The sequence below is a fragment of the Symphalangus syndactylus genome, chromosome 9, assembly GCF_028878055.3.
Source record: "Symphalangus syndactylus isolate Jambi chromosome 9, NHGRI_mSymSyn1-v2.1_pri, whole genome shotgun sequence".
Taxonomy (NCBI): domain Eukaryota; kingdom Metazoa; phylum Chordata; class Mammalia; order Primates; family Hylobatidae; genus Symphalangus; species Symphalangus syndactylus.
Window position 1 is genome coordinate 109,190,463 of NC_072431.2, and position 24,142 is coordinate 109,214,604.

Sequence of the window (24,142 nt, forward strand, 5' to 3'; positions counted from 1 at the left end):
AGAGACCCAAGGAGAGGGAGCAAGACAGGGAACAGCCAGTCAGTGGAGCAGTCAGAACACACACAACTTTTATTAATTTCAATGTCTTATAGGTATGGTTCATGGTGCCCCAAAACAATGACAATATTAACATCAAAAATCACTGATCACAGATCTCCATAACAGATACAATAATAATGAAAAACGTTTGAAATATTTTAAGAATTACCAAAATGTGATGACACAGAGACACGAAGTGAGCATGTGCTGTTGGAAAATGGCACCAGTAGACTTGCTTGCCACAGAGTTGCCATAAACCTTCAACCTGTAAAAAACTCAGTATCTGTGAAGCGTAATAAGTGAAGTGCAATAAAATGAGGTGTGCCTGGACATTCCTACAGTATGTAGCAGCAGCCCTAACCCCTCATGATAATCAGGCAATCAGGTTCAGTCACCTCTGCCAGGGTAATCACTCCCCACTAAGTATGTGAGCTAGGAGTAGCCAGGCACGATCGCTAGGTATGGAGAACTCTGTGGGTCAAGGTAGACGCTCTCTATACATCCTTTCATCTTTAACTCCTACTGCCAACTCAGTGGTCATCTCCATATTTTCCCACTTAAATTCCTGAAAATGGGCATTTGATAAACTCATCCTGATGTCCAGGTCACTGGCTTGTCCATGGACTGGTCAGCCTTAGGCAGAGGCCCACTTGCTCATTTTATATTTTTATTCAATTAAATTAATTATTATTATTATTATTATTTTTTGAGACAGAGTATCCCTTTGTTGTCCAGACTGGAGTGCAGTGGTGTGATCTTGGTTACTGCAACCTCCTCCTCCCAGGTTCAAGCGATTCTCCTGCCTCAGCCTCCTGAGTAGCTGGGATAACAGGCATGTGCCACCACGCCCGGCTAATTTTTGTATTTTTAGTAGAGATGGGGTTTCATCATGTTGGTCAGGCTGGTCATGATCACCTGCCTCGGCCTCCCAAAGTGCGGGGATTACAGGCGTGAGCCACTGGGCCCGGCCTTTATAAATTTGTCTCTTTAACCCATTTTTTTTTATGAGACAGAGTCTTGCTCTGTCACCCAGGCTGGAGTGCAGTGGTGGAATCTCAGCTCACTGCAAGCTCTGTCTCCTGGGTTCAAGCTATTCTCCTGCCTCAGCCTCCTGAGAAGCTGGGATTACAGGCGTGTACCATCATGCCCAGCTAATTTTGTATTTTTAGTAAAGACAGGGTTTTGCCATGTTGTCCAGGCTAGTCTTGAACTCCTGACCTCAGGTGATCCGCCTGCCTCGGCCTCCCAAAGTGCTGGGATTATAGGTGTGAGCCACTGCGCCAGGCCTCACTTGCTAATTTTAATCAGCTGAGGTCAAAGGGGTTGGAGGTCACAAGACACAATTTCTGGGGACTAGGGCTGCCTCATCAGCAGGGGTTTGCCTGCTTAAAAAGGGCTATAGGTAGTATTTAAGTATGGGATAAAAAACACAAAGTAAAAAACAAAACAAAAAAAAGGCTATAGGTGTGGCTGGCACAATGTTTGATGTATTTGGTAAGGGGGCTACAGTTCTATGTGGCAGCCTTTTGTCACAAGCTTCTTTCCAGTCACTGGGTCAGTTTATAAGGCGCTTACAGCCTGCTGAGTCCAGTTTCCCAATTTGTAAAATAAGCAGGCTGGGCTCTCTAAGATCCCTTCAAGTGTAAAATAATAACTGCCTTTCTCCTCAAATTTTTTTCCATAAACAATTGTTAACCCAGGACTCCATCCTATGCTTATGCAATTTATTTTTTGAATTCCAAATTTCATTTTTCAATAAATGCTTGCTGTATTATCTTTTTTAATTTTTTTTTGTTGTTGTTGTTTTTTGTTTTTTTTGAGACGGAGTCTCGCTCTGGCCCCCAGGCTGGAGTGCAGTGGCGCGATCTCGGCTCACCGCAAGCTCCACCTCCCGGGTTCACGCCATTCTCCTGCCTCAGCCTTTCCGAGTAGCTGGGACTACAGGCGCCTGCCACCACGCCCGGCTAATTTTTTGTATTTTTAGTAGAGACGGGGTTTCACCGTGGTCTCGATCTCCTGACCTCGTGATCCGCCCGCCTTGGCCTCCCAAAGTGCTGGGATTACAAGCGTGAGCCACCGTGCCTCGCCTTATCTTTTTTAATTTTAATTTTGATTCATTTATTTTTCGAGGGAGGGTTTCACTGCTGCCCAGGCCAGAGTGCAGTGGCACAAACATGGCTCACAGCAGCCTCGCCCTCCTGGGCTCAAACAATCCTCCCCACTCAGCCTCCCAAGAAGTTGAGACCATAAGTGTGTGCCATCACACCCGCCTAATTTTTAAATTTTTTGTAGAGATGGGGTCTCGCTGTGTTGGCCAGTCTGGTCTCAAATTCCTAGGCCCAAGTGATCCTGCCACCTCAGCTTCCCAAAGCCTTGGGATTATAGGCATGAGCCATTGTGCCTGACTTTGCTGTTATTATTATATTATTTTTTTTTTTTTTTTTTGAGACAGAGTCTCGCTCTGTCACCCGGGCTGGAGTGCAGTGGCACCATCTTGGCTCACTGCAACCTCTGCCTCCCGGGCTCAAGCGATTCTTTTGCTTCAGCCTCCCGGGTAGCTGGGACTACAGGTGCACGCCGCCATGCCCGGCTAATTTTTGTATTATTAGTAGAGACGGGGTTTCACCATATTGGCCAGGCTGGTCTCGAACTTCTGACCTCGTGATCTGTGCACCTTGGCTTCCCAAGAGGTAACAGGTGTGAGCCACCGTGCCCGGCCTGCTGTTATTATTTTTATGACATTTCATTCTGTGGTTTGGAGCCATCATTTTGCCTTGTTGCAAGGCTTGAATCTTGAGTTGGCCTTTTGATGTATTTGCTTTTCTTTTCAGCTCTGTGCCATTAGCACAGAGAACGTGCTTTCTGTGTCACCATTTGAGGCAGGACCAAGGAGAGGCCTGGGGCAAGTCACCGAAGACCTATCTGTACTCTTTGGCTTCAGTGATCAAAGAAATCCAAGTCTCCCTCATGGTGCAATCAGGTGGCCCGTTTTTCTCCCTCCTGACTCTGAAGCCTTTGTGACAGACTTTTGAAGAGGTCTTTGTAAAGTCCACACCTAGTGTGTCTCCAGCAATCATACTCTTGATTGAGGTCAGACTATCTTGTATTTTACAGATGGAAAACTGTGACTTGCCCAAAGTCACATACTGTGGCAAGGCTGGTCTCTTTAACCAGAGTCTCCCTATTCTTTCTATTACATCATGCTTCCTCCATAGTTCAGGAAACTCTTGCTGCTCCAATAAATTACACACTTGGTGGCTTAAACAATACAAATTTATTATCTTACAGTTGTGGAGATCAGGTCGACACAGGTCTCACTGGGCTAAAGTCAAGGTGTCTGCAGGGCTGGTTCCTTTCTGGATGCTGAAGGGGAAAATCTGTTTCCTTGCCTTTTCCAGCTCTCAGAGGCTTCTTGTATTCCTTGGCTCATGGTCCTCTTCCTCCACCTTCAAAATCAGGACCTGTGGGTTGAGTGTTTCTCCTGTGGCGTCTCTCTGGCCGTCCTTCCCTCACCGAATCTCTTTCTTCCCATGATGGGAAAGGGTCTTTCTTTCAAGGACTCATGTGATCAGAGTCCATCTACCAAGATAAAACAGGATAATCTCTCCATCTAAAGGACCTTAATTAACGTAGTCACATCTATATTTTGTCAGGTAAAGTGACATATTCACAGGTTCTGGGGATTCAGGTGTGAACATTTTTGGGAGGCCATTATTCTGGCTACCACACCCTGTCAGTAAACTAGGGCTTCCCGGAGGCCAGTGGGTTAAAGTAATGAAGACAGATATAGCCTGACTTTCAGAGTCTTAGGAGATGCTCCTGATGTCCTGACATAGACTGTATCGATGACACAAAGTTGATCAGGTGAGCCCCCTTCCACATGGCAAATTCTATCTGATGCCCTCATGGTTGGGCCCCCTCCTCTTGTCAACCGTAAGCACCCATTCCCTGTAATGAGTAGTGGGGAGGCCAGGAGAGGGCAAAACATGGGTGTTGGTGTCTGCCCTCCAGGCTCTCAGATGATGATATTATGGTTCTGGAAAAGCTGACATGTACAGCACTGACCCCCTCAGCTCTTAAAAGTTCCCTGATATTTGGGCAGTAGAGGTACAGCTTGGAGTTACAGGTATCTTTTCTCATGTCCCGCCTCTAAATGTAATGTGAATGTCAAAACTGTAAAGACCCCAAGTGACACACATGGGGAAGGGGAAGGATCCCACTCTCTTACCCTGTTCACAAAGGAAGGTTACAAGCTGGTCTAAGATAGAAGCGAATGTGGTCTGTGATGAAAAGATATGTAACCATCACCAAAAGAGCTAAAGAGGAGAAAAATGTAGAACAAGCCTGGTTAAGACATTCAAGATAATGGGTGTGCAGTTCCATCCGGGGATCCTCTTCTTTTTTTTTTTTTTTTTGGAGACAGAGTCTCACTCTGTGGCCCAGGATGGGCACAATCTTGACTCACTGCAACCTCTGCCTCCCGGGTTCAAGCAATTCTCCTGCCTCAGCCTCCCTAGTAGCTGGAATTACAGGCACATGCCACCATTCTCAGCTAATTTTTGTATTTTTAATACAGATGGGATTTCGTCATGTTTGCCAGGCTGGTCTCAAATTCCTGACCTCAGGTGATCTGCCCACCTCAGCCTCCCAAAGTGCTGGGATTACAGGTGTGAGCCACCACACCTGACCAGGAGATCCCCTTCTTAAGCCTCTCCACAGGTCAAGTTAGGCAGCAAGTCCTTGTATTCCTTTTTTTTTTTTTTTTTTTTTGAGATGGAGCTTTGCTCTTGTTGCCTAGGCTGGAGTGCAATAGTGCGATCTTGGCTCACTGCAACCTCCACCTCCTGGGTTCAAGCGATTCTCCTGCCTCAGCCTCCTGAGTAGCTGAGACTACAGGTTCGAGCCACCACACCTGGCTAATTTTTCTGTATTTTTAGTAGAGACAGGGTTTCACTATGTTGGCCATGGATTCCTTTTTGAGTGCAGTCTAGAAGCTTGGTTTTGGCATTTTACCTGGCATCTACATCATGTTCACCTACGTATTGGATCTGAAAACTGGGACATTCTACAGTTTGTGGAACTCCTGCAAATGTTCCTGCAATTGATTTACTCACACACTGCCCACACCCACCCCCACCCCCGTACACCACAGGTTCAAGTATTTGTCTGTTCCCACCCCACCCACCCCTGCCACCAGCTGCTCTATACCCTCCTACTCACTCTCAGGGCCCATGAGGCCCCCAGGGAGTCAGCACCACATACCACTCTCTGTATCTGGGGGAAGGTCTGGGTTGTTGGAAACTTTAATCATCAAGGACAGTTAACAGCTGCAGAGGCACCTTAGGAAACAGTGAGCTTCAAAAAGGAAATACTTGTAGGATCTCTTGTGATGACCTTTGACGACTTTTCTGAAAATGACCTGTCATTCTCTGCCATGGAAAATAACAGTGATCACAGGCAGCCTTCGGCCCACAGAAGGCATCCTCCTCCAGGCAGGCTCTGACATAGCCGCTCACCTCACAGATGCCCTAACAGACTGCAAAGTCCTGGGAACATGCGTGTCCATGCACACACATGCACACTTGTGCCTCTCTACAAGTACATTTTTGAGGTGACAGCTTTGCCTCAATGGCCACTTCCTCTAGGGCTGGCTGGGCGGAGCTATTGGCAGAGCTCTAGTGTCCCTGGCAGTGTCCTGTCACACATCACCAATCATCCGATCTGTTGGCATGTGGTGAGGACCTTTTCCCCCTTCCTTTTTCCTCCCCACAGCTGCAGGAGGGGGGTTCTGCGGGGCAGATGTCACTTTGCTAGGGGCGGGTTCTTCCCACCCCCACACTACATCTTGTTCTAGCTCCTTCCTATCCCGGATGTAGGCCATTTGGGGGCTCCTATTAGGGGTCACATCCTGGTAAAAGAACATTAGGGAGCACCTTTGGGCACCCCTGCTCAGCAGCCCCCTTTCCCCTAACTGGTTCCCTCCCTCCTCCGTCAGCCAGGCCCCCACCACCTATGAGGGCCTCGCAGCCCCTGGGTCCTCCGCCACAAATGCCGCCTTTTTCCTTGGGGCTGGGTGTGAAAGGACAGCTTTGGAACTTTTTAAAGGAAGAACTTTGCTAGGAAAGTAAGAGAAAAACCAAAACCAAACCAAGAAAATGTCAAAACCTCTGCTGGTCCAGAATCTGCGCTCGGCCTCTGGCTCTGTTCTGCTCCTCTGCCTTGCCTCCGCCTAGGAAGCTGCAGACCTTCTTAAGCCCTCTGCAACTCCCTTGCTCACCTGCTCCCTGGCTCCCCATGAGGGTGCATGGGGGGCAGTGCTGCCGCATGCCTTTCCAGAGGTGCTGCAGCCATGGCTGTTCCTTACCTTCACCCCTGGCCCAAGCCTGTTCCTGAACCCCCAGTTACTGGAAACCCCAGGATGATGAGAAGCTAGGGATGCAAACCAGGAACCCCCAGTCTCATGGGGAGAACGGAGCCTCACCCTGGAGCTGGGGAGATCGTCTGGGTCAGTGCAGCTCCAGCTACACATCATAAGCCCCAGTGGACAAGGCAGCCAGGAGGAGGGTGGGGCAGATCAGGGCGGATAACCAGAAGGACCGAGTTTGGGGCCCAGCATGGCCCACATGGGTCTAAGATGCATGGAGAGGAAGCACAGGGAGGACACGGGGACAGGCCCAGCCCCTACCCCTGCGCTCTGGACCTCAGTGTCCCCTCCGTGGCCCCTCTGGCCCTGGCCCAGGGATGCCTTCTGCTTCATTGAGCCCATCTGTTTGAGACTTGCTAACACCTTCCTCTTTTGTGACTGGAAGTCACAGGGCCAATTGCTAAGCTGTGCAGTCACAGAGGGAACACAGAGCCTAGTTGTAAAGGGACAGAGAAGAGAGGGGCAAGGGAGGACGGTGGATGACAGGGAAGACGAGTGGGGGCAGAGCTGCTCGGGACCATGGCTGAGGCCATCACCTATGCAGATCTGAGGTTTGTGAAGGCTCCCCTGAAGAAGAGCATCTCCAGCCGGTTAGGACAGGGTAAGGGGGATGAGGCCTCCCCTTGATCCTGCATCCCCACTCCCCGCCCCACAGATCCCATTCCCAAATCCCACCTTGGTCCCTTTTCTCTTCTCTCCAGACCCAGGGGCTGACGAAGATGGGGAACTCACCTATGAGAATGTTCAAGTGCCCACAGTCCGAGGGGGGCCCTCAAGCTTGGCTTCTTCTGTACTAGGGGACAAAGCAGGTCTGGAGAGCCTGGGGGATGTGTGTTTGTTGGAGGGCTGTGTCTTGAGCTGGGGAGTCCACAATGTTTTTGTTGTTGTTCTTGAGACAGGGTCTTGTTCTGTCACTCAGGCTGGAGTGCAGTGGCATGATCATGGCTCACTGCAGCCTCGACCTCCTGGGCTCAAGTGATCCTCCTGCCCTGGCCTCCCAAAGTGTTGGGATTGCAGGCGTGCGCCCCCACGCCATGGCCCACAGTATTCTTGAGAGCACAATACCCTGGGGAAAGGAGGAGGGTGGTTCTTAGGAAACAGAAGAATAGGAACAGGGTAAATGGGAGCCAGGGGAGGAAGAAAGATTCCTCCGGCAAGGCGGAGACCCCAGTCGGGGAGATAAGGGCTGCGGAGGGATAGGGCAGCCCTGTGGGGGATGAGTTCTAATGGGAAACGGGGAGCCACGGGAGGGAAAAGAGGTGATGGGAGATGGATGAGAGCAAAGGGGGAGAGGGTTTGGAGCCGACAGATAAGGGGCCTCTGAGGAAACGATAAAGGGAGAACTAGGAGAGATGAGGGGGTCCCGGGAAAAGATACAGTGAGACCCAGGAGGGAGCCGAGAGAGTCCCGGGCAGAGGAAGAACTCAGGAGAGTGACACGCTGTCCCAGAGCAACTCTAGCGGGCAACGTGGGGCAGACTGGAGTTTCCCAGTGGCGAGGGCGAAGCGGGTGCGCAGGAGGAGAAGGGGCAATCCTCGGGGCTTCCCGTCTCACACTGGATGCTCCCCTCGACAGCGGTCAAATCGGAGCAGCCAACTGAGTCCTGGAGAGCCGTGACGTCACCAGCTGTTGGGCGGATTCTCCCCTGTGAGTGCCTGTGCGGGGCGGCCGCGGGGTCACGTGCTCGCGCCTGTCCCGGCTGCGGATGGCGCTGGGCCCCGCGGGGTGCAGCTCTTCCCGGGATGAGCCCGGGCGCAGCCCTTCCGACTGCCCCGGCTGCCGTGCTACATTCACCTTCATCCGGTGCGCCTGAATCCGACGTGCACCGCCCCCCCTGCGGATCGTCCCAATTCACCTACCTGCCCCCCTTCCCCTCTCTCCGTCTGATATTTCCTTCCCCTTCTCCCAGGTAACGCCCCCGAGTCCTCACCAGCACTGATTCTGGAACACCCTCTCCCCTACCTGCGAAACACCCCGCTACCCAACAGAAACCACCATGCTTGCCCCCTCAGCTCTGCACCGCCCTCCTCTTAGGGATGCCTTCCCCAGGGGTCTCCCCCACGGACCTGTCCTCTCCTCTCTACATTCTTTCCGGGGGCTGACTGCCCGCATCCATCCCACTGTCTCCCTAAGGCCGCACAGCCTGCCTGCGATACCTCCTGCTCGGCCTGCTCCTCACCTGCCTGCTGTTAGGAGTGGCCGCCATCTGCCTGGGAGTGCGCTGTGAGTAAGGCTGTCCCCACTTCCCACTTACACGGAACGACTTTCGTCCCGACTCTCGCCCCAAAGCTGATCTTCCTCAGCAGGGATCATAGTCACTACCACCACATCCTTAGCTTTGGGTTTGGTTTCCAGCCAGGGCTGTTGTCTTCCTGAATTGTCCTCACCTAATCCAGTACCTCCTTACGCTTTAGGCAGTCAAATCTTGTATTTCAGCCTGTGATGCAAAAAGTTGCAAGAAGTAGAAAAAGGGCTGATGCTGCAGTCTCAGGGCACTAGGGCAGGGCTGGAGAAGACATCCACCAAATCTCTGTGGCCAAACAGATCTGCAGGTGTCTCAGCAGCTCCAGCAGATGAACAGGGTTCTGGAAGCCACTAACAGCAGCCTGAGGCAGCAGCTCCGCCTCAAGATAACGCAGCTGGGACAGAGTGCAGAGGATCTGCAGGGGTCCAGGAGAGAGCTGGCGCAGAGTCAGGAAGCACTACAGGTGGAACAGAGGGCTCATCAGGCGGCCGAAGGGCAGCTACAGGCCTGCCAGGCAGACAGAGAGAAGACGAAGGAGACCTTGCAAAGTGAGGAGCAACAGAGGAGGGCCTTGGAGCAGAAGCTGAGCAACATGGAGAACACACTGAAGCCCTTCTTCCCATGCCGCTCAGCAGGTATCGGCTCTGGGGAGAGGAGAGAAGGTAAGGATGGATTGGAGCAAGGAGATACTAGTGGCAGGGGTGTATCACCCAGGGGCCTGTGAGGTGTTCAGGAAAGGGGCAGTGAACCAGAGTGGTGGCTGACATGAGCTGTTCAGCCTTGGCCAACAGAGAGAAGGACCAAGCTGCATACTAGATTTAGGGGGACCCACCCAGCTCCAAGGCTCATCCTGTAGGGGAGAGGAGGATGGCAGCCAGCAATCCAAATCACACTGTCCAAGGTTTCTTCCGGTTGATATCAGTGACAAGGATCTGGGAACGCCCCCAAATTTGGATGTGAACTGGGCAGTTTGCACATCTTTCTAAAGACAGGGACCTCATTTTTAATTAATTTTCATTATAGCTGAGATTTCCCCAAAGGGTAAGACTTACTGGCTGACATGGAGTGCAACCTGGTGGTGGGGCAAGGCAGTGAGGCGCTCAGCACTCATAGTGAGGTGGAGCTGGGAGTTGTGGTGTAGGGAACTAGGATGGGGTGTGCATTCATTTTGAAAGCAGGACCCCAGCCAGTAGGTGGAGATGGGGAAAGGGACACATAAAAGAGGCAAGGCTGTATCAAAACAGGCTGAGGGTCTAGGCAAGGTGCCAGGCCCAAGGGGATTGGGGTGTTTTTGGGCTATGATCAGGTTTAGGCTCTGTCTAGTTTGGGGGTCATCTGGGTGATCTCCCCAGGCATAAGACAGCAAGATTATGTGCAGACACCCCTTGCCCTCATTTCCTTAACCTTACCCTCTGTGACCATCAGTTCCATGCCAGGGCTGCCCTTTCTCTTAGCAGCACCTTAGACCTCTACCTCCCAAACTGCTCTTCTGGCGAAAGGATGGTTTCAGACTTCCACTCTGATCACAGCCGCCCACCACTCCTGCAGGTTTTCCCCATACTTTTTTGATCTCATCGAGGCCTCCAATCTGCAGACTCCCCTTTTTCTCCCTTCCCATCAGCCAAGGCCTGCAATCAACTGACACCCTTTTTTATCCCTTCCCATCAGCTGTCTCCTGTCCACACTTCTCTCCCTACCTATCATGGGTTTGGAGCCCATCACTTTTAACTACTCACTTACTTTTTAAAATAGAGACAAGGTCTCACTATGTTTCCCTGGCTGGTATTGAACTCCTGGGCTCAAGCAATCCTCCTGCCTCAGCCTCCCAAAGTGCTGAGATTACAGTCATGAGCCACCGCACCTGCCTCACTCACTTTGTTCCATTATCCTTCTAGTGTACCTGATGGGCAAAATTTCAACTCTGGATGAACCCAACTGCCCATGGTCAGCACCAAGGTGTGACAAATTGTGGAATCATTCTGCTCAATGCCACCAAGACTCTAGTCTCTCAGCACTGCCTGGCAACCTCTGCAGTGGTCAGCTTACTCTCCATAGTAACTCCTTCTCCCTCACTTTCAGCAGATGCCCTCATCTTCCACTCTTTCAGAGAGGAATTCCCTTCACTTTCCATCACCAAGTCTATATATCCATTTGGATTTTTGCCCATCCTCACCTTTTCCAAGGATATCTGCAACAGCTTTCTAAATGTTTTTCCTACTCACTCCTCTCCCTGCAGTCCATTCTTCATACTGGAGCCAGGGTAATCTTTTACAAACAAAAATCTGATCATGTCACCCCAATCTAGAGCATTCCAGTTAATTGATTACATAAACAGTTATGGAATACACAACATATAATATGTTCTAGCACTGTACCCAGGCACTTGGGATATAGCTAGTGAACAAAATTCCTCTATGTAAAACCCTACACTGACTTTCTCTTCCTCATAATATAAAAATAAAAATCTTTAACATGGCTTCCAACACCCCTGCCTACCTTTCACTGTGCCACTTATCTCCTCACCCTCTTCCATTTGGCCATACGGATTTTTTTTTTTTTTTTTTTTTTTTGAGGCAGAGTCTCACTCTATGAGACTGAAGTGCACTCCCAGGCTGGAGTGCAGTGGCGTGATCTGGACTCACTGCAACCTCTGCCTCCTGGGTTCAAGCGATCCTTTTGCCTCAGCCTCCTGAGTAGCTGGGATTATAGGCATGCGCCATGGTGCCTGGGTATTTTTTGGTATTTTTAGTAGAGGTGGGGTTTCACCATGTTGACCAGGCTGGTCTTGAACTCCTGACCTCAGGTGATCCACCCCGCCTTGGCCTCCCAAAGTGCTGGGATTACAGAAGTGAGCCATTGTGCCCAGCAGGGATTTCTTTTTATTCCTTTAAGTTGCCATAGGACAGTAGCTCAAGGGAGTAGCAGGATGGGGACATGAGGACATGTAGAGAGAAGAGAGGGAGCTAGTGGAGAGGGAATGATTTTTGAGTGATGAAGGTAGGACTGATGGAACAAAGCAATGGAGAGAGGTGGCCTGGGATCAGAAGTGCAGATTGGGATATAGGATGTTGAAGAAAGAGGGATATTTATTTCTTATGGATAGTCAGGAAAAGAAGAACAGAGAAGAGAAATTTTGAGGTGGAGAGAAGGGAAAAGGAGAGAGCTCAGTTTCTGCAAAACAGGACCCAACATTTTCTGCTTGTAGGAAATTGGAGAGGGAAGGAGGCGGCCAGTGCTGGAGGAGTGGAGGATGTGCAGTCGGGGGTGCTTTAGGGAGTGGAGGAGATGGGCCCAAGAGATGTTAGGTAAAGTGTCAGGGTGGACTGCAATTGTTCAGAAATTGGGGTAATAAAATCAGCCCTATTAAGACAGACCTCCCAGATTGCTAAGAAGTAATGTTGTTGAATGTTAAAGTCTTTTTACTAAGTAAGGACAGGTATGGTGTTTCCAGGGGATGCAAAAGAAAGAAAGATTGCAAAGATCATAGAAGTCCATGAAGGTGCTGAGATTAGCCCTAGGGGAACATCGTTAGCAAAAGATTGCTGAGTAGTCACTTTCATCCCAACTATTGCTGCTATCACACTCTTTCTGCTTTTTAGACACCTGCTGTCCGATGGGATGGATAATGCATCAGAAAAGCTGCTTTTACATCTCACCTACTTCGAAAAATTGGCAGGAGAGCCAAAAACATTGTGAAACTCTGTCTTCCAAGCTGGCCACATTCAGTGAAACTTATCAACAATCAGTAAGCATATCCTTACTCACAGACTGTAGTGGGTACTATTAGGTAAAGGGACATATGTCCTCAAGTCAGGAATGGCAGTGCACACATGGCTGAGGTGGCCATTCCTTTTCCATGGAAGAAACTGAGAATCACAATACTCTTGACCTCTGAGCTTGGAAACAACCTCTGCATCTTCTCAGCACAGTGGTCCAGGCAGCCCCTACTAACTGATTAGAGTTGGCATGAGAGTGGAAACTTAGGAACCATATCTACATTTTTTTTTTTTTTTTGAGACAGAGTCTCGCTCTATCACCCAGGCTTGAGTGCAATTGTATAATCTCAGCTCACTGCAACCTCCGCCTCCTGGGTTCAAGCAATTCTCCTGTCTCAGCCTCCTGAGTAGCCAGGACTACAGTCACACGCCACCACGCCCAGCTAATTTTTGTATTTTTAATAGAGACGGGGTTTCACCATATTGGTCAGGCTGGTCTCCAACTCCTGACCTTAGGCGATCCACCTGCCTCAGCCTCCCAATGTGCTGGGATTACAGGTGTGAGCCACCGCGCCCGGCCTCTACTTTAATCTGTATCTCATCTCAGCTTGCTGGTCAGCTCCCTGGGCTGCTTGACAGGTTCCTTGACTCTTGTGGCCTCTCAGGCAGAGAGGTCCCACACCTGGGTGGGCTGCATTGTAGGGATTAGTCCCTTGGGGCCAGAACAGCACACAGAATGACTCCCCTCCAAAGGCTGGCAGAGATTCTCACTTAGCTGGAAGGCAAATTTAGCAGTGAGCCTGTATCTGCAGGGTGGCACTTCGATGGATTCAGGGACAAGTTACCAAAGAGCTGTTATATATACAGCCCCCTTGCCAAAGCTGAGTCCTCCCTAGGGCGTGCATTTTCTTCCATATTTCTCATCACTCTCCACTTATCTCTGGTCTCTCTGAATCTCTCCTTAGCATTCTTACTCCACCTTAAATTGGCTGTTGCCAAATCGTGATTCAGGGGATTCATATTGGACTGGCCTCAGCTCTAACAAGGATGGGAAGTTGACCGATGATACGCAACACACTAGGTAAGTCTGTTAGGACTTCTGGGTATTTCCATAATCCCCTCCATAAAGACATGGTAATCAGATTTCCTTCCCACTTGCTCCCCTCAGAACTCTCCCATAAATCAACACTGTAATTGCCTATTTGTCTGTTTCCTCTATTTGATTAATAACTTCTTAGGACAATCTTATTCTCCATTCTATTTCCACCTAGAAGTCCCTGGCACATGCTTTTTTGTTTCAGTAACTACTAGGTTGGGACCTACGCTATCTTTTAGGGGGAGACATTAAGGATTTAGTTAAGGCTCCACAGCTGAGGACAGCAGCGTTTCTCCATCCTTCGACAAGGCCACCCAAACTGAGGTTGTACTTTCTCAGTAGCAGCCACTTGGGGCACTAGAGCTGCCTCAGTGAAGTAAGCAAGGGAGCAGCGGGGGTACCATCGAAGCTCCACTTCACTGTGATCAAGAGAGCAGTGGGGTACCATTGAGGATCAACCCTAGGGACCCTGAAACAGGGTGGCAACCTCCTTATGTTCCCCAGTTGGCCTTCCCATCTTTTTTTTTTTTTTTTTTTGAGATGGAGTCTCGCTCTGTCTCCCAGGCTGGAGTGCGGTGGTGCCATCTCGGCTCACTGCAAGCTCCGCCTCCTGGGTTCACGCCATTCTCCTGCCTCAGCCTCCCCAGCAGCTGGGACTACAGGCGCACGCCGCCACGCCCCGCTAATTTTTTGTATTTTTAGTAGAGACGGGGTTTCACCGTGTTGGTCAGGATGGTCTCGATCTCCTGACCTTGTGATCCGCCCACCTTGGCCTCCCAAAGTGCTGGGATTACAGGCGTGAGCCACCGTGCCCAGCCTGGCCTTCCCATCTTTAAGACCTCGAAGTGATTTTTCCCTCTGCTGGTTCTAAAGCCTGTTTTAGTTGAACTCCAGACATCTGTCCTGAACCATGCCCAGATGTGGCCTTAGGTAGGCAGGTGAGTTAGGACTTAGGTTTTATGCAGGGGAAGGGGAGAGAAGGGAGGGTGGGATATGTCCAGAGCATATCCCAGCTCTACCTTACTACTTTTTAGGACTTATGCTCAAAGCTCAAGATGTACCAAGGTACATAAAATTTGGACATGGTGGAAACTGGAGTCAGAGGCATGTAGAAGTTATCTTCCCTACATCTGTGAGATGACAGCTTTCAGGTTTCCAGATTTGGACAGCCCTTTGCACTGAGCTGGTAAGAGTGAGGGATGGGGCTGAGGCATGGGGAGTCCAGGGGCAGAGGGACTCAGAGCAGGGGCCCAGGGGCCCGAGGGAAAACTTGTACCTGGGATGAAAGTTCCTCCACAGCCTCCAGTTGCTTGGTCTGCTTGTTAGGGTGGGGTGGACAGGGAGGGACAGGTAAGGCCTACAACTTATGGGAGGCTGGTGATGTGGCTGTCAAGAGCTGAGGAGGAAATGGGGTGAGTGGGATGAGGGTTCAGTTAAGTCAACCGCGGAGCTCACCAATACTTTACTCTTCCAGACACTCACGCCAACAAGAACCTGTGCCCCTACTTCCTAACCTGAGGACTGCGGGTCCTCAGACCATCTCCTTCATTGTGGGCAGTGCCCAGCCACCAGCTGATCCACACCTGATACTTCCAGCCAGCCTGCTGCCTGCTCCCTCTTCCTGAAACTGGACTGTTCCTGGGAAAAGAGTGAAGCCACCTCTAGAAGGGACTTTGGCTTCCCCCCAAGAACTTCCCATGGTAGAATGGGGTGGGGGAGGAGGGCGCACGGGCTGAGCGGATAGGGGCAGCCCGGAGCCAGCCAGGCAGTTTTATTGAAATCTTTTTAAATAATTGCACGTGTTAGTCTCATGTGTCAGCAATGCTGTGTCTGGTTCAGTGATCCCCACGGGAATGCGAGCCGGGGGTCGACTGGAAGTGCTCTGTCCCTTGAGTCCATGCTGGGGCTCCCCTACATGGGGAGAAGAGCCAGTCAGCCCATCTGGAACTGGCACTGTCCAGCAAGTGTGCTCTGTTCTTACAGGGTGTCCTGAAGGCCAAAGTTGGAGGCCTGAGACCACAGGCTCCACTGCTAAGAGCGTGCCCCAGGCAGCTGCAGGCTGGGTGTGGGTGGCTTGGCGTGGTGCCCTCGGTGGCAGAGGAGACTGCCCGCCTCACAGTTCAGGTTGCGGTAGCGGGCAACAGCTGGTGTGGGGCGGGGGCACATGGACAGGAAGCCAAAGCTGAAGGGGCCGAGGCAGCAGCCAGGACAGGGCAGCCCCTCATCGGGCTCCCGGGGAGCTGAAGGGGGTGGCGAGGGTTCTGTCCGCTCCAGGGCTGCCGCCCGGGGCAGGCTATGCTGGGCCCGGTTCCAGGGCTCCCCAGCCCAGCCTTGTGGGGAGTTCACCACCACAGCTGGGGGATTGTTATTGAGGACGGGTCCTGATCTAGGGGACCAGGGTTGGGAGGCCGAGGAACAGGTGCTGATGAAGTTGTCTGTGGCCACAGCCAGAGGCAGCTGGGGTGCTGGTCCTGGAGGTTCCGGCTCAGGACTGCTACCCTCGCACTCCATCTTCTCTTCAGCCGAGGGGCCTATGGGGGGAGGGCCAGGACCTGGCAGTGCTGTCTCCATACGGCGGGGGAGCTCAGGGGATGAGGGTAGTGAGCGGCAGCGGCGGGCAGGTGTTCCAGGCTGGACCAGGGTCTCTGGAGTGGTCACCAAGGGCAGCTGCGTGGATGGGAATGGTGATGGTGGCACAAGAGGCAGGACTGTCTTGCTGGGTGTGTCCAAGAGCTTGATCTTGCCACCCCTGAGGTCTTCCCGTAGTGAGAAGGGGTTGACTCGAGTCAGATTGTCCCCCCAGTTGGGGGGTGATTCTGGTGATGGGGGCAGGAAGAGGTCTGACCGGCTTCGGGAAAGCCGGGGGTCTGGCCTGGGAAGTGTGGCAGAGGGACCCCCTCTTGGAACAGAGCCTGTAGACAGAGAAGTCTGGAATCACTGTCCTCAGCATTTGATCACAGCTCCTTGAGGGCCTCACTGTTCTCCAGGAGGCTGGTGGGACTACAGCTTGAAAAAGGGAGTCCCACCTGGTGCTTTGGTAAGGGACGATGTCATCTCCAGGCCCCTTTTACTTCTTTCCCCTCCTCTCCCTCAAGCTTTAGCATTAGGAAACTGTCTTCTTGGAGATGTCCTCCCACCCTACCCCAGCCCGACCCCCAGCCTTTTCAACTAATAAATATACTTAGCCTCCCCCATGTCACCTCTGAGTTCTAAGGAGGAGAAAGGCCAAAGGACTCAAGCTGGGTCAAGGTCATGCTCACTTACCCTGATTGTGGGTCAGGGGAGTCCTGGTGAGTGGGGCTGGCTCAGGCAGCTGCTCCAGGATCCATTCCAGGTGCTGGGTAATTTCAGTGAAGGGGGCACGGGTGCTGGGTTCCAGCTGATGGGTAGAGACAGGAACGGCTTCACTCAGTGCTCCGAAAGAGGGTCTCTGAGTTTCCTCCCATCACCTGGGTCCCATAGGGCAGCCATGGCAGCTTATGGATGGGGGCAGGGTGGGGCAGGAAGGAGTGTGAGGCTCTTACGCTGCAGCAGTGGATGGCCAGGAGCAGGAAAGGCAGTGGGCAGTCATCCCCCACCAGAGTTCGGAAAGCAGGCACATCCAGGCCAAAGTCCTGTGGGGACAGAAGGAGGGACCTCCAAGTCAGCTTTTCTTGGGTTCTCCTTCTGCTCCCCAGTCAGAACCTCAGCCTCTAGGGAATCCTCCTTGGTTATAAGCCAGCTAGTCTGGAGTTCTTTCTTGGCAAACCTAGAGACATTCACCTCAGTGCGTGGTAGGTAGTCAGGGTCTGCAGGTACTCGGGCGATGAGCTCACAGAGGACAATCCCGAAGGCAAAGACATCAGCCTGGGGGTCAGAGATAATAGTGTCCGGGAAGAATGAACAGTTTTCATTTCAGAATTTTGACAGAATATAGCAGAATTTGGTTGAGGGTGGGGGATCTTGACAGTTTTCATGTGTTGGAAGGGTGCCTGTGAGGGGGCAAAGGGATCTTGGGGACTCCTGAAGATCTGGTAGGGTTGTTTTGGGGATGGATGGGGCTTTATGAGAACACCTCAAGGGTCTCCGAAGGCCTTGGGGATCCGAAGGGTTGATGTCTCACCTTCTCATCATAAAGCTCACCCCGTAACACCTCTGGAGCCATCCAGTATGGGGAGCCCACCACGGCCAATGGCTCCTTCCTTGCCCCCTCCCTGCAGGGGCAGGGGCAGGGTGGTCAGAAACATCCTACTCAGGCATCCCCCCCAGGCAAAAGGGGATGAAGTGAACTCCCTCCTCTCCCCAAGGGAAACATCGCTGGGGCTCTGGGGACATCAGATAGGGGCACTCTGGGAGATCTGGGGGGCACAAGGACATTCATCTCACCTATACACAGGAATCTTTTCAGCCAGCCCGAAGTCACCCACGACAGCGGTGAATCCTCGATCTTCCCGTCGGACTAGACAGTTCTGACACACACATACACATAGTATCCCCACGCACTCATCATCTTCTGCTCTCTGGCCTCCCGATGTATAACCCAAAGCCCTGTCACTCCAGCATAACTCCAACCCTCTCTGCTCTCCCAGTTTTTCAAGGCACTTCAATATTGCAACATCATCCAACACTCCAAACAGTGCTGCTCAAGTCCCTCCGAGCACTCCCCTCACCCTGGTCCCCCAATATTCTCCAATGCCTTGCCACTCCAACATCCTAATATATCTATTATCCACATTCCAACATCCACAGGCCAGTTACAACCTAATAGTCTCAAACCCTCTCTCATGCCTCCACCCACCCCGCTAGCCTACCTTGGATGTGAGGTCCCGGTGAAATACACCTTTGGAGTGCAGGTACCGCAGACCTCGGGCAATGTCCAGGGCCAGGCGGAGCCTGATCGGCCAGGATAGGGGTTCATGGGAGCTGAGCAGCTGTTCCAATGTCCCCCCATTCATATACTGGTGCATAGGAGGAGAATGGGAATGGATGTCAGACTTCAGTCTGTATTCTAGGTCCCCCACTTATACGCTAAGGGACACTCCAGAGGATCACAGAGGTCAGAGGGGTAAGATTGTGCTGTAGGACACCCCCATCCATGTTCCAGGGTTGCCCTGTTCAACTCAGTAGCCATTAGGCATGGGCAACAATTTAACTAATTAAAAAATTTTTTATTTAATCAAGTTGACCCACAAAAAATAATCTAAACAATGAAAATAATTTAAATTTAACCACATATGGCTGGTGTCAACTCTATTGGACACTATACAGTATCTCACAGATAGAAAACATTTCCGTCACTGAAGAAAATTCTATTGGACAGCACTGTTCTAGGGGATACAGAGAATAAGACCAGCTGAGGCCTTTTATATGTGGTTTGCCTAAAGGGAAGTTCAGGAAAGCCTCCCCTGGGAGGAGATCCTGTTGCCTCTCACTAGTCCTCCGTAGATCCACCAGGCCTGTTGACTCCCTTTATCCTTGGGGGTGAAGGGGGGTGGGGATCCCTCCTTCCTGGCCTATCCTCACCTCTGTAAGAGCGTGCAGCTGTCCCTGGTGCACACAGACCCCCATGAACCTGCAAGAGGATGGGGAAGATAGAAGGGTAGGCTGTTAAGGGTCTCAGCTCCTCCTCAGTTCCACTTTTCCCGCGGGATCTTTCCCTTTCTCTCCCGCCCAGCAAGCTGCCCAGAGACTGGAGCCACTCACCTTAGGATGTTGGGGTGCCTGAGCCGGTTCATCAGCTGCACTTCCCGTAGTGTGTTGCCCCGGTTACTGGGGAGCTTGTTCATCTTCAGCACCATGACTTGCCCTGACTGTCGGTGCCGAACCTGGGGGTAGGAGCGGCCGGCGAGGGCCGGGCAGGTCGGGCGGGTCGCCGGAGTCTGGACCCTCTTCCCCGCACTCCCGGCCCCCTAGTTTCAGCCTCTTGTTGAAGGCTCGGTCCCGCCCCTCTGCCCTCTCGGCCGGTCCTACCTTGTAGACCTCAGAGAAGAAGCCGGCTCCGATCTTCTCCGCGCAGTGAAAATCGTCCACACGCGCCAGGCTAGACACGGCGCTGCGGAGAGCCCGGTAGGAGGAGGGGCGGCCCCGGCCCGGGCCTCCGCCCGTGCCCCCCGGCCCCGGGGGCCCCTCCCCCGGCACCTCGCCAGGCCCGGGCCCAGGGCCCCGCAGTGGGGGCCGTTCTCCGGCCATGGCCGGGCCCCCAGCCCGGGCCTGCCTCACATGGCAGGGTCCCCGGGGCCCTGGCAGGCCGCGCTGGCCATGGGCGCGGGCCCAGCCCGATCCCGGGCGCCCGGACTCCCGCTCCCGCCCTGAGAATGGAAGATCCGCCGAAGATCCTGGACCCGCCCCCGCCGCGCCGGCTGGCTGGGCCCGGGTGGACGCCGCGCCGCTCTGCTCCGCTCCGCGCAGGGCCTGGGCTTGGGCCTGGACCGGGCGGTGGCTGTGACGGTGGCGGCGACGGTGGCGGCAGCGCTCCCGGGCGCCGGCGGGCTGGCTTGCCGCGGGCGGAGGCGGGCGGGCAGGCGGGCGGCGGCTGCTCCGCTGAGCCGCCGGGGCTCAGGCTCCGCGGCCTGCCGGGGGCGGGGCTGGGCCGGGCCTCCGCTTAACTCCTTCCAGCCCGGCCTCCCGGCAGCGGCCACGCCCCCTCAGGTGCGCAACCCCGCCTCCCCGCTTTCCGGCCGCGATGCCCTGGGCCGCCCGGGTCAAATAAGCTCAGGCCTGAGCTTGAATAACGGAAGGGAATTAAGGGCTGATGGTGCGCATGCGAAGCGTAGCTGCCCAGGGAGTCCCCTCTCCTCCCTGGGTTACTGTCCGTTGAGGGTCGGGCCCAAACCTGCCGGATTCCTGGGCTCCAGGGACCAACGGGGCAGAAACGTAGGTCCCTCAGGCCCAGCCGCAATCAGAGGCAGCCCAGCAACCTGTCCACCTTCCTGGCCTGCGCCCCGGCCCGGCCTGCCCATTTCCCAGGTCTCTTCGACTCCGACACCTTGAACCTCTGGCCTCCCTACCACCTTCTACCTTCACGGGAGGTTGTGATACCCCGGGGCTACAGGGAGCCTTTGGCCGGCCCACACCCAGCTTAGCCCCGACTCCTCCTCACTTCATCCTGCCGCCTCCCAATAAAGAAGAGAGTCCAGCTCCTCCTCCCAGCCGGGACCTCCCTCTTACTACTTTGTCCAAAAGACTCTAAGAGAGAAGCCTCCACCTGCAGGGAAGCCCCTCCTTCCGCAAGATCCCACCCCCTCAAAGAACGCTGTCCCTCGGAGACCCCTCCTTTCCTCAGTGAGACACCTCCCTTTCAGGGGCACTTTTCCCCAGTGTGGCACTGCCACCGTCAGTGTGTGTCAGAACCCCTCAGTGCTGTACCCCCTTGCTCTGTGTTCCTCCCACGCAGTAAGACCCCACCTCCGAGGGACTCCACTAGTCATTGTGACCCCTCCTCTCAAGGTGACTCCTCCCCTCAGTGTGACCCAGCCCTCCTCAGTGTGAGGGTTCCGCCCTCCACATAGGGACAAGGTCTGCCCCCTCAGGTCGGAGGAGGGGCTGCAACTGGCCTCTTTAAGTCGGCGCGGTGCCTGGGTGCGCACGCAGTCTGAGGACTCCGTGCACTCGCCGTACCAGACGCTTCCTGTTCTGCTGCTGGCTCCTCCTCCGGCCTCGGCGAAATAGCCAATCATCGCCAGAGTTGGGTGGTGACACGCGATCCCGGCGGGACACGCCGGGGCAAACGGTTTAAAAGGGCGTCGTTGAGCCGCCTGCCACCTAGCGGCGGAACGGTGGGCGGCGGGAGTGAAAGCTGCAGTCTCGGATGCGGACGCAGTTTGAGAGAGCTGAGGAAGCGAGGCCTTCGGGAATTCTCAAGTACTGTATTACTATTTCTGTAGTAAGCTTAAAAGAAAATTAATACAAGCACAGTCCGTATCGCGTGGGGTTACCGTCTTCCAATGGAGTCCGGTTACACGTTTATGAGAGTTGGAGTGAAGAAATACTACTCACTTGTCGAGGGCTACTGAGAAAAGAACAAAGACGGTCATAAATGATATATGATGCCTTAGAGTCCAGACAAGGCCAGATGCTGTCTTGGTGCGCCGTACAAGGGAAGGTATTGCACAAGTTAGGAGCGAGAGGAACGGGAGACATTCGCAATCCTTCCACAGCCGGTGGAGGCAGGCCAACCTCACAGAATTGCCCGGGGCACGTGCCTCCTGTTCTTTTTTCTGGAGGCATTTGGTCTCAGCATACGCTCATTCATCACATTAATGTTAACATCTACAACTAATTTGTGAATTTGCTTTTTATTGTATGACGTCTGTAAACACTAAGAATTTACGCCTCATTTTGTTTAATATCATAGATCTTTTAACCGACACTGGGTTCTGGCCCTTTATCACGTTTGAGAATTACTGTAGTAGTTGGTCTTTTAACCGACACTGGGTTCTGGCCCTTTATCACGTTTGAGAATTACTGTAGTAGTTGGTGATGGTAATTCCAAGCCAAAGAGCCAGGTGCCTATTTTGGAAAGATGATTGCGGTGGTTGTATGGAGGCAGGGAGACTGATTAGGAAGGAGGCTGTGACTGTGGTTCAATCAGGAAAGCATGAGACCAAACTGGCCAAGACTGATTAGGAAGGAGGCTGTGACTGTGGTTCAATCAGGAAAGCATGAGACCAAACTGGCCAAGACTGATTAGGAAGGAGGCTGTGACTGTGGTTCAGTCAGGAAAGGATGAGACCAACCTGGCCAAGACTGATTAGGAAGGAGGCTGTGACTGTGGTTCAATCAGGAAAGGATGAGACCAACCTGGCCAAGACTGATTAGGGAGGAGGCTGTGACTATGGTTCAATCAGGAGATGAGACCAGCCTGGCCAACATGGCGAAACCCTGTCTCTACTAAAAATACAAAAAAATTAGCCTGATGAGGTGGCGAGCGCCTTGTAATCCCAGCTACTCTGGAGTCTGAGGCAGGTGAATCGCTTGAACCCGGGAGGCGGAGGTTGCAGTGAGCCAAGATCGCGCCATTACACTCCTGTCTAGGCGACAAGAGTGGGACTCTGTCTCAAAGAAAACCTTTTGTTGTTGTTTTTCAAACTTTTTATGATGGAAAATGTCTTCACACACACACACACACACACACACACACACACACAGAATAGAATAATGAATATTTATTTACCTTGGATTAGTAAAACCGTTTTGTTGGAAACCCATAGTGCAAAATTGGCTTGCCTTTGCCGCAGTTGTATTGTTGCCATATTTGACCTGGCCCAGGTGAAAGTACCTACTTTCATTTACCCTTCTATGCCAGTGATTCTCCAATGAGCAATTCATGGCCAATCTTGTTTCATCTATACCCGTGCCCTCTTCCCCATTCCATATTTGTGTATATTTCTGACATATCATTTCATCCTGTAAACGTTTCAGTACGTTATCTCTAAATGATAAGGATTCTTCTTTAAAACCAAATCACAGTATTGTCACACCAAAAAAAAACACAATAGTTCCTTCATATCATCAAGCATCCAGTTTACATTTCCCTCACTGTCTTACGTTTGATTTTTAAAAATTGTTTATTTGAATAAAAATCTAAATTAGGTCTGTACTTTGCAGGTGATATGTCTGTCTGTCTCTCTCTCTCTTTGTGAGACAGGGTCTGGCTGTATCACCCAGGATGGAGTGCAGTGGGTTGATCTCGGCTCACAGCAACCTCCACCCTTGAGGCTCAAGCAATCCTCCTGCCTCAGCCTTCTGAGTAGCTGGGACTACAGGTGGGTACCACCACACCTGTCTAATTTTTGTATTTTTGTAGAGATGGGATTTGCCACATTGCCCAGGCTGGTCTCAACTCTTGGGCTCAAGCATTCCATCCTCCTTGGCCTCCCAAAGTGCTGGGATTATAGGTGTGAGCCACCACACCCAGCCATATGTTTCTTAAGTCTTTACAGATCTATGCTTATTCTCCATCTTTTTTCTTACTATTTTTTTAAACTGGTTCATTTGTCCTGTAGAGTTTCTTAGTCTTGATTTCTGTTGTAATTTAGCATGTTCCTCCATCCTCTGTATTTGATATAAATTGGTAACTTAATCAAATTTAGATTTATTTTGGCAAAACTAATTTGTAGGTGGTTTTAGCACTTCTATCAGGAGGTATACAGTGGTGGTCTTTTTGTGATGTTAATAACTGATATTTGTTTCTCAACTGTGGCACTATTGATATTTTGGACTGGAAAATTCTTCATTGTAGGGGGCTGTCCTGTGCATTGTAGGATGTTTAGCAGCATCCCTGGCCTCTACCTAATGGATGCCAGTAGCACCTCCTCCCGACTGTAACAATAAAAAAATGTATCTAGACATTGCCAGTTGTCCTCTGGGGGACAAAATTGATCCGAATAAGAACCACTGGTCTAGGTTCATTAATAGAGGAGTTAAAGCTGGGCATGGTGGCATGCGACTATAGTCCCAACTACTTGGGAAGTTGAGCCGAGAGGGTTGCTTGAGTCCAGCCTGGGCATCATAGCAAGACCCTGTCTCAAAATAAATAAAAAGTTAGAAAATAATATTATCATTCCTTCTTTGAATGAATTCCTATAGAAGTATTAGGTAGAATAATTCTATGAGGAGAAACTTTTCCACATTAACTATTTGTT

General features: G+C 52.0%; 3 protein-coding genes and 1 long non-coding RNA gene across 22 annotated transcripts in view; 2 read left to right on the top strand and 2 right to left on the bottom strand.

Moving 5' to 3' along the window:
* The window catches only part of LOC134731458 (uncharacterized), a 25,101-nt gene extending 17,068 nt beyond the window's left edge, over window positions 1-8,033 (bottom strand). Inside the window, exon 1 of the long non-coding RNA XR_010113738.1 lies at window positions 7,196-8,033. This is a non-coding gene — a long non-coding RNA (uncharacterized lncRNA). The remainder of the gene's footprint in view (window positions 1-7,195) is intronic.
* CD72 (CD72 molecule) lies at window positions 6,315-15,313 on the top strand. 3 transcript variants are annotated; one of them, XM_063609782.1, is made up of 9 exons: window positions 6,315-6,544; window positions 7,165-7,272; window positions 8,039-8,110; window positions 8,597-8,686; window positions 9,008-9,370; window positions 12,308-12,453; window positions 13,390-13,505; window positions 14,555-14,706; window positions 14,995-15,313. In XM_063609782.1, exons 1-8 carry the CDS (start codon window positions 6,475-6,477, stop codon window positions 14,700-14,702), a joined length of 1,113 nt encoding a protein of 370 aa, XP_063465852.1. In that variant the 5' UTR covers window positions 6,315-6,474; the 3' UTR covers window positions 14,703-14,706; window positions 14,995-15,313. The 3 variants fall into 3 exon arrangements, with proteins under 3 accessions (XP_063465852.1, XP_055149781.1, XP_063465851.1); XM_055293806.2 differs by lacking the exon at window positions 6,315-6,544 and adding an exon at window positions 6,824-7,064 and having other exon boundaries at window positions 9,008-9,343; XM_063609781.1 differs by lacking the exon at window positions 6,315-6,544 and adding an exon at window positions 6,826-7,064.
* TESK1 (testis associated actin remodelling kinase 1) lies at window positions 15,262-20,998 on the bottom strand. The gene is made up of 10 exons (XM_055293805.2): window positions 19,470-20,998; window positions 19,203-19,324; window positions 19,023-19,071; window positions 18,311-18,457; window positions 17,886-17,968; window positions 17,623-17,713; window positions 17,283-17,366; window positions 17,045-17,134; window positions 16,785-16,899; window positions 15,262-16,432 (listed from the first exon to the last, which is right to left on the bottom strand). The coding sequence occupies exons 1-10, from the start codon at window positions 19,686-19,688 to the stop codon at window positions 15,552-15,554; spliced, it is 1,881 nt and encodes a 626-aa protein (XP_055149780.1). The 5' UTR covers window positions 19,689-20,998; the 3' UTR covers window positions 15,262-15,551.
* A 6-nt stretch (window positions 20,999-21,004) lies between these two features.
* CIMIP2B (ciliary microtubule inner protein 2B) overlaps window positions 21,005-24,142 on the top strand; it is a 42,825-nt gene continuing 39,687 nt past the window's right edge. For 8 of the 17 annotated variants that reach the window (XM_063609783.1, XM_063609785.1, XM_055293808.2 and 5 more), the window contains exons 1-2: window positions 21,007-21,359; window positions 23,146-23,263. The gene's annotated coding sequence lies outside the window, so the exon portion shown is untranslated. Of the gene's footprint in view, window positions 21,601-23,141; window positions 23,264-24,142 lie in introns of all 17 variants that reach the window. The other 9 variants (XM_063609790.1, XM_063609792.1, XM_055293811.2 and 6 more) reach the window with 6 other exon arrangements.

Coding starts and splice junctions, on each gene's coding strand:
- CD72 (XM_063609781.1), top strand. CDS start 6,983: ATGGCTGAGGCCATCACCTATGCAGATCTGAGGTTTGTGAAGGCTCCC. Junction 7,273..8,038: donor TGTACTAGGGGACAAAGCAG/GTCTGGAGAGCC, acceptor TCCCCTCGACAG/CGGTCAAATCGGAGCAGCCA. Junction 9,371..12,307: donor CTCTGGGGAGAGGAGAGAAG/GTAAGGATGGAT, acceptor TCTGCTTTTTAG/ACACCTGCTGTCCGATGGGA.
- TESK1 (XM_055293805.2), bottom strand. CDS start 19,688: ATGGCCGGAGAACGGCCCCCACTGCGGGGCCCTGGGCCCGGGCCTGGC. Junction 16,900..17,044: donor TGGCCATCCACTGCTGCAGC/GTAAGAGCCTCA, acceptor TCTACCCATCAG/CTGGAACCCAGCACCCGTGC. Junction 16,433..16,784: donor TCCCCTGACCCACAATCAGG/GTAAGTGAGCAT, acceptor CTCTGTCTACAG/GCTCTGTTCCAAGAGGGGGT.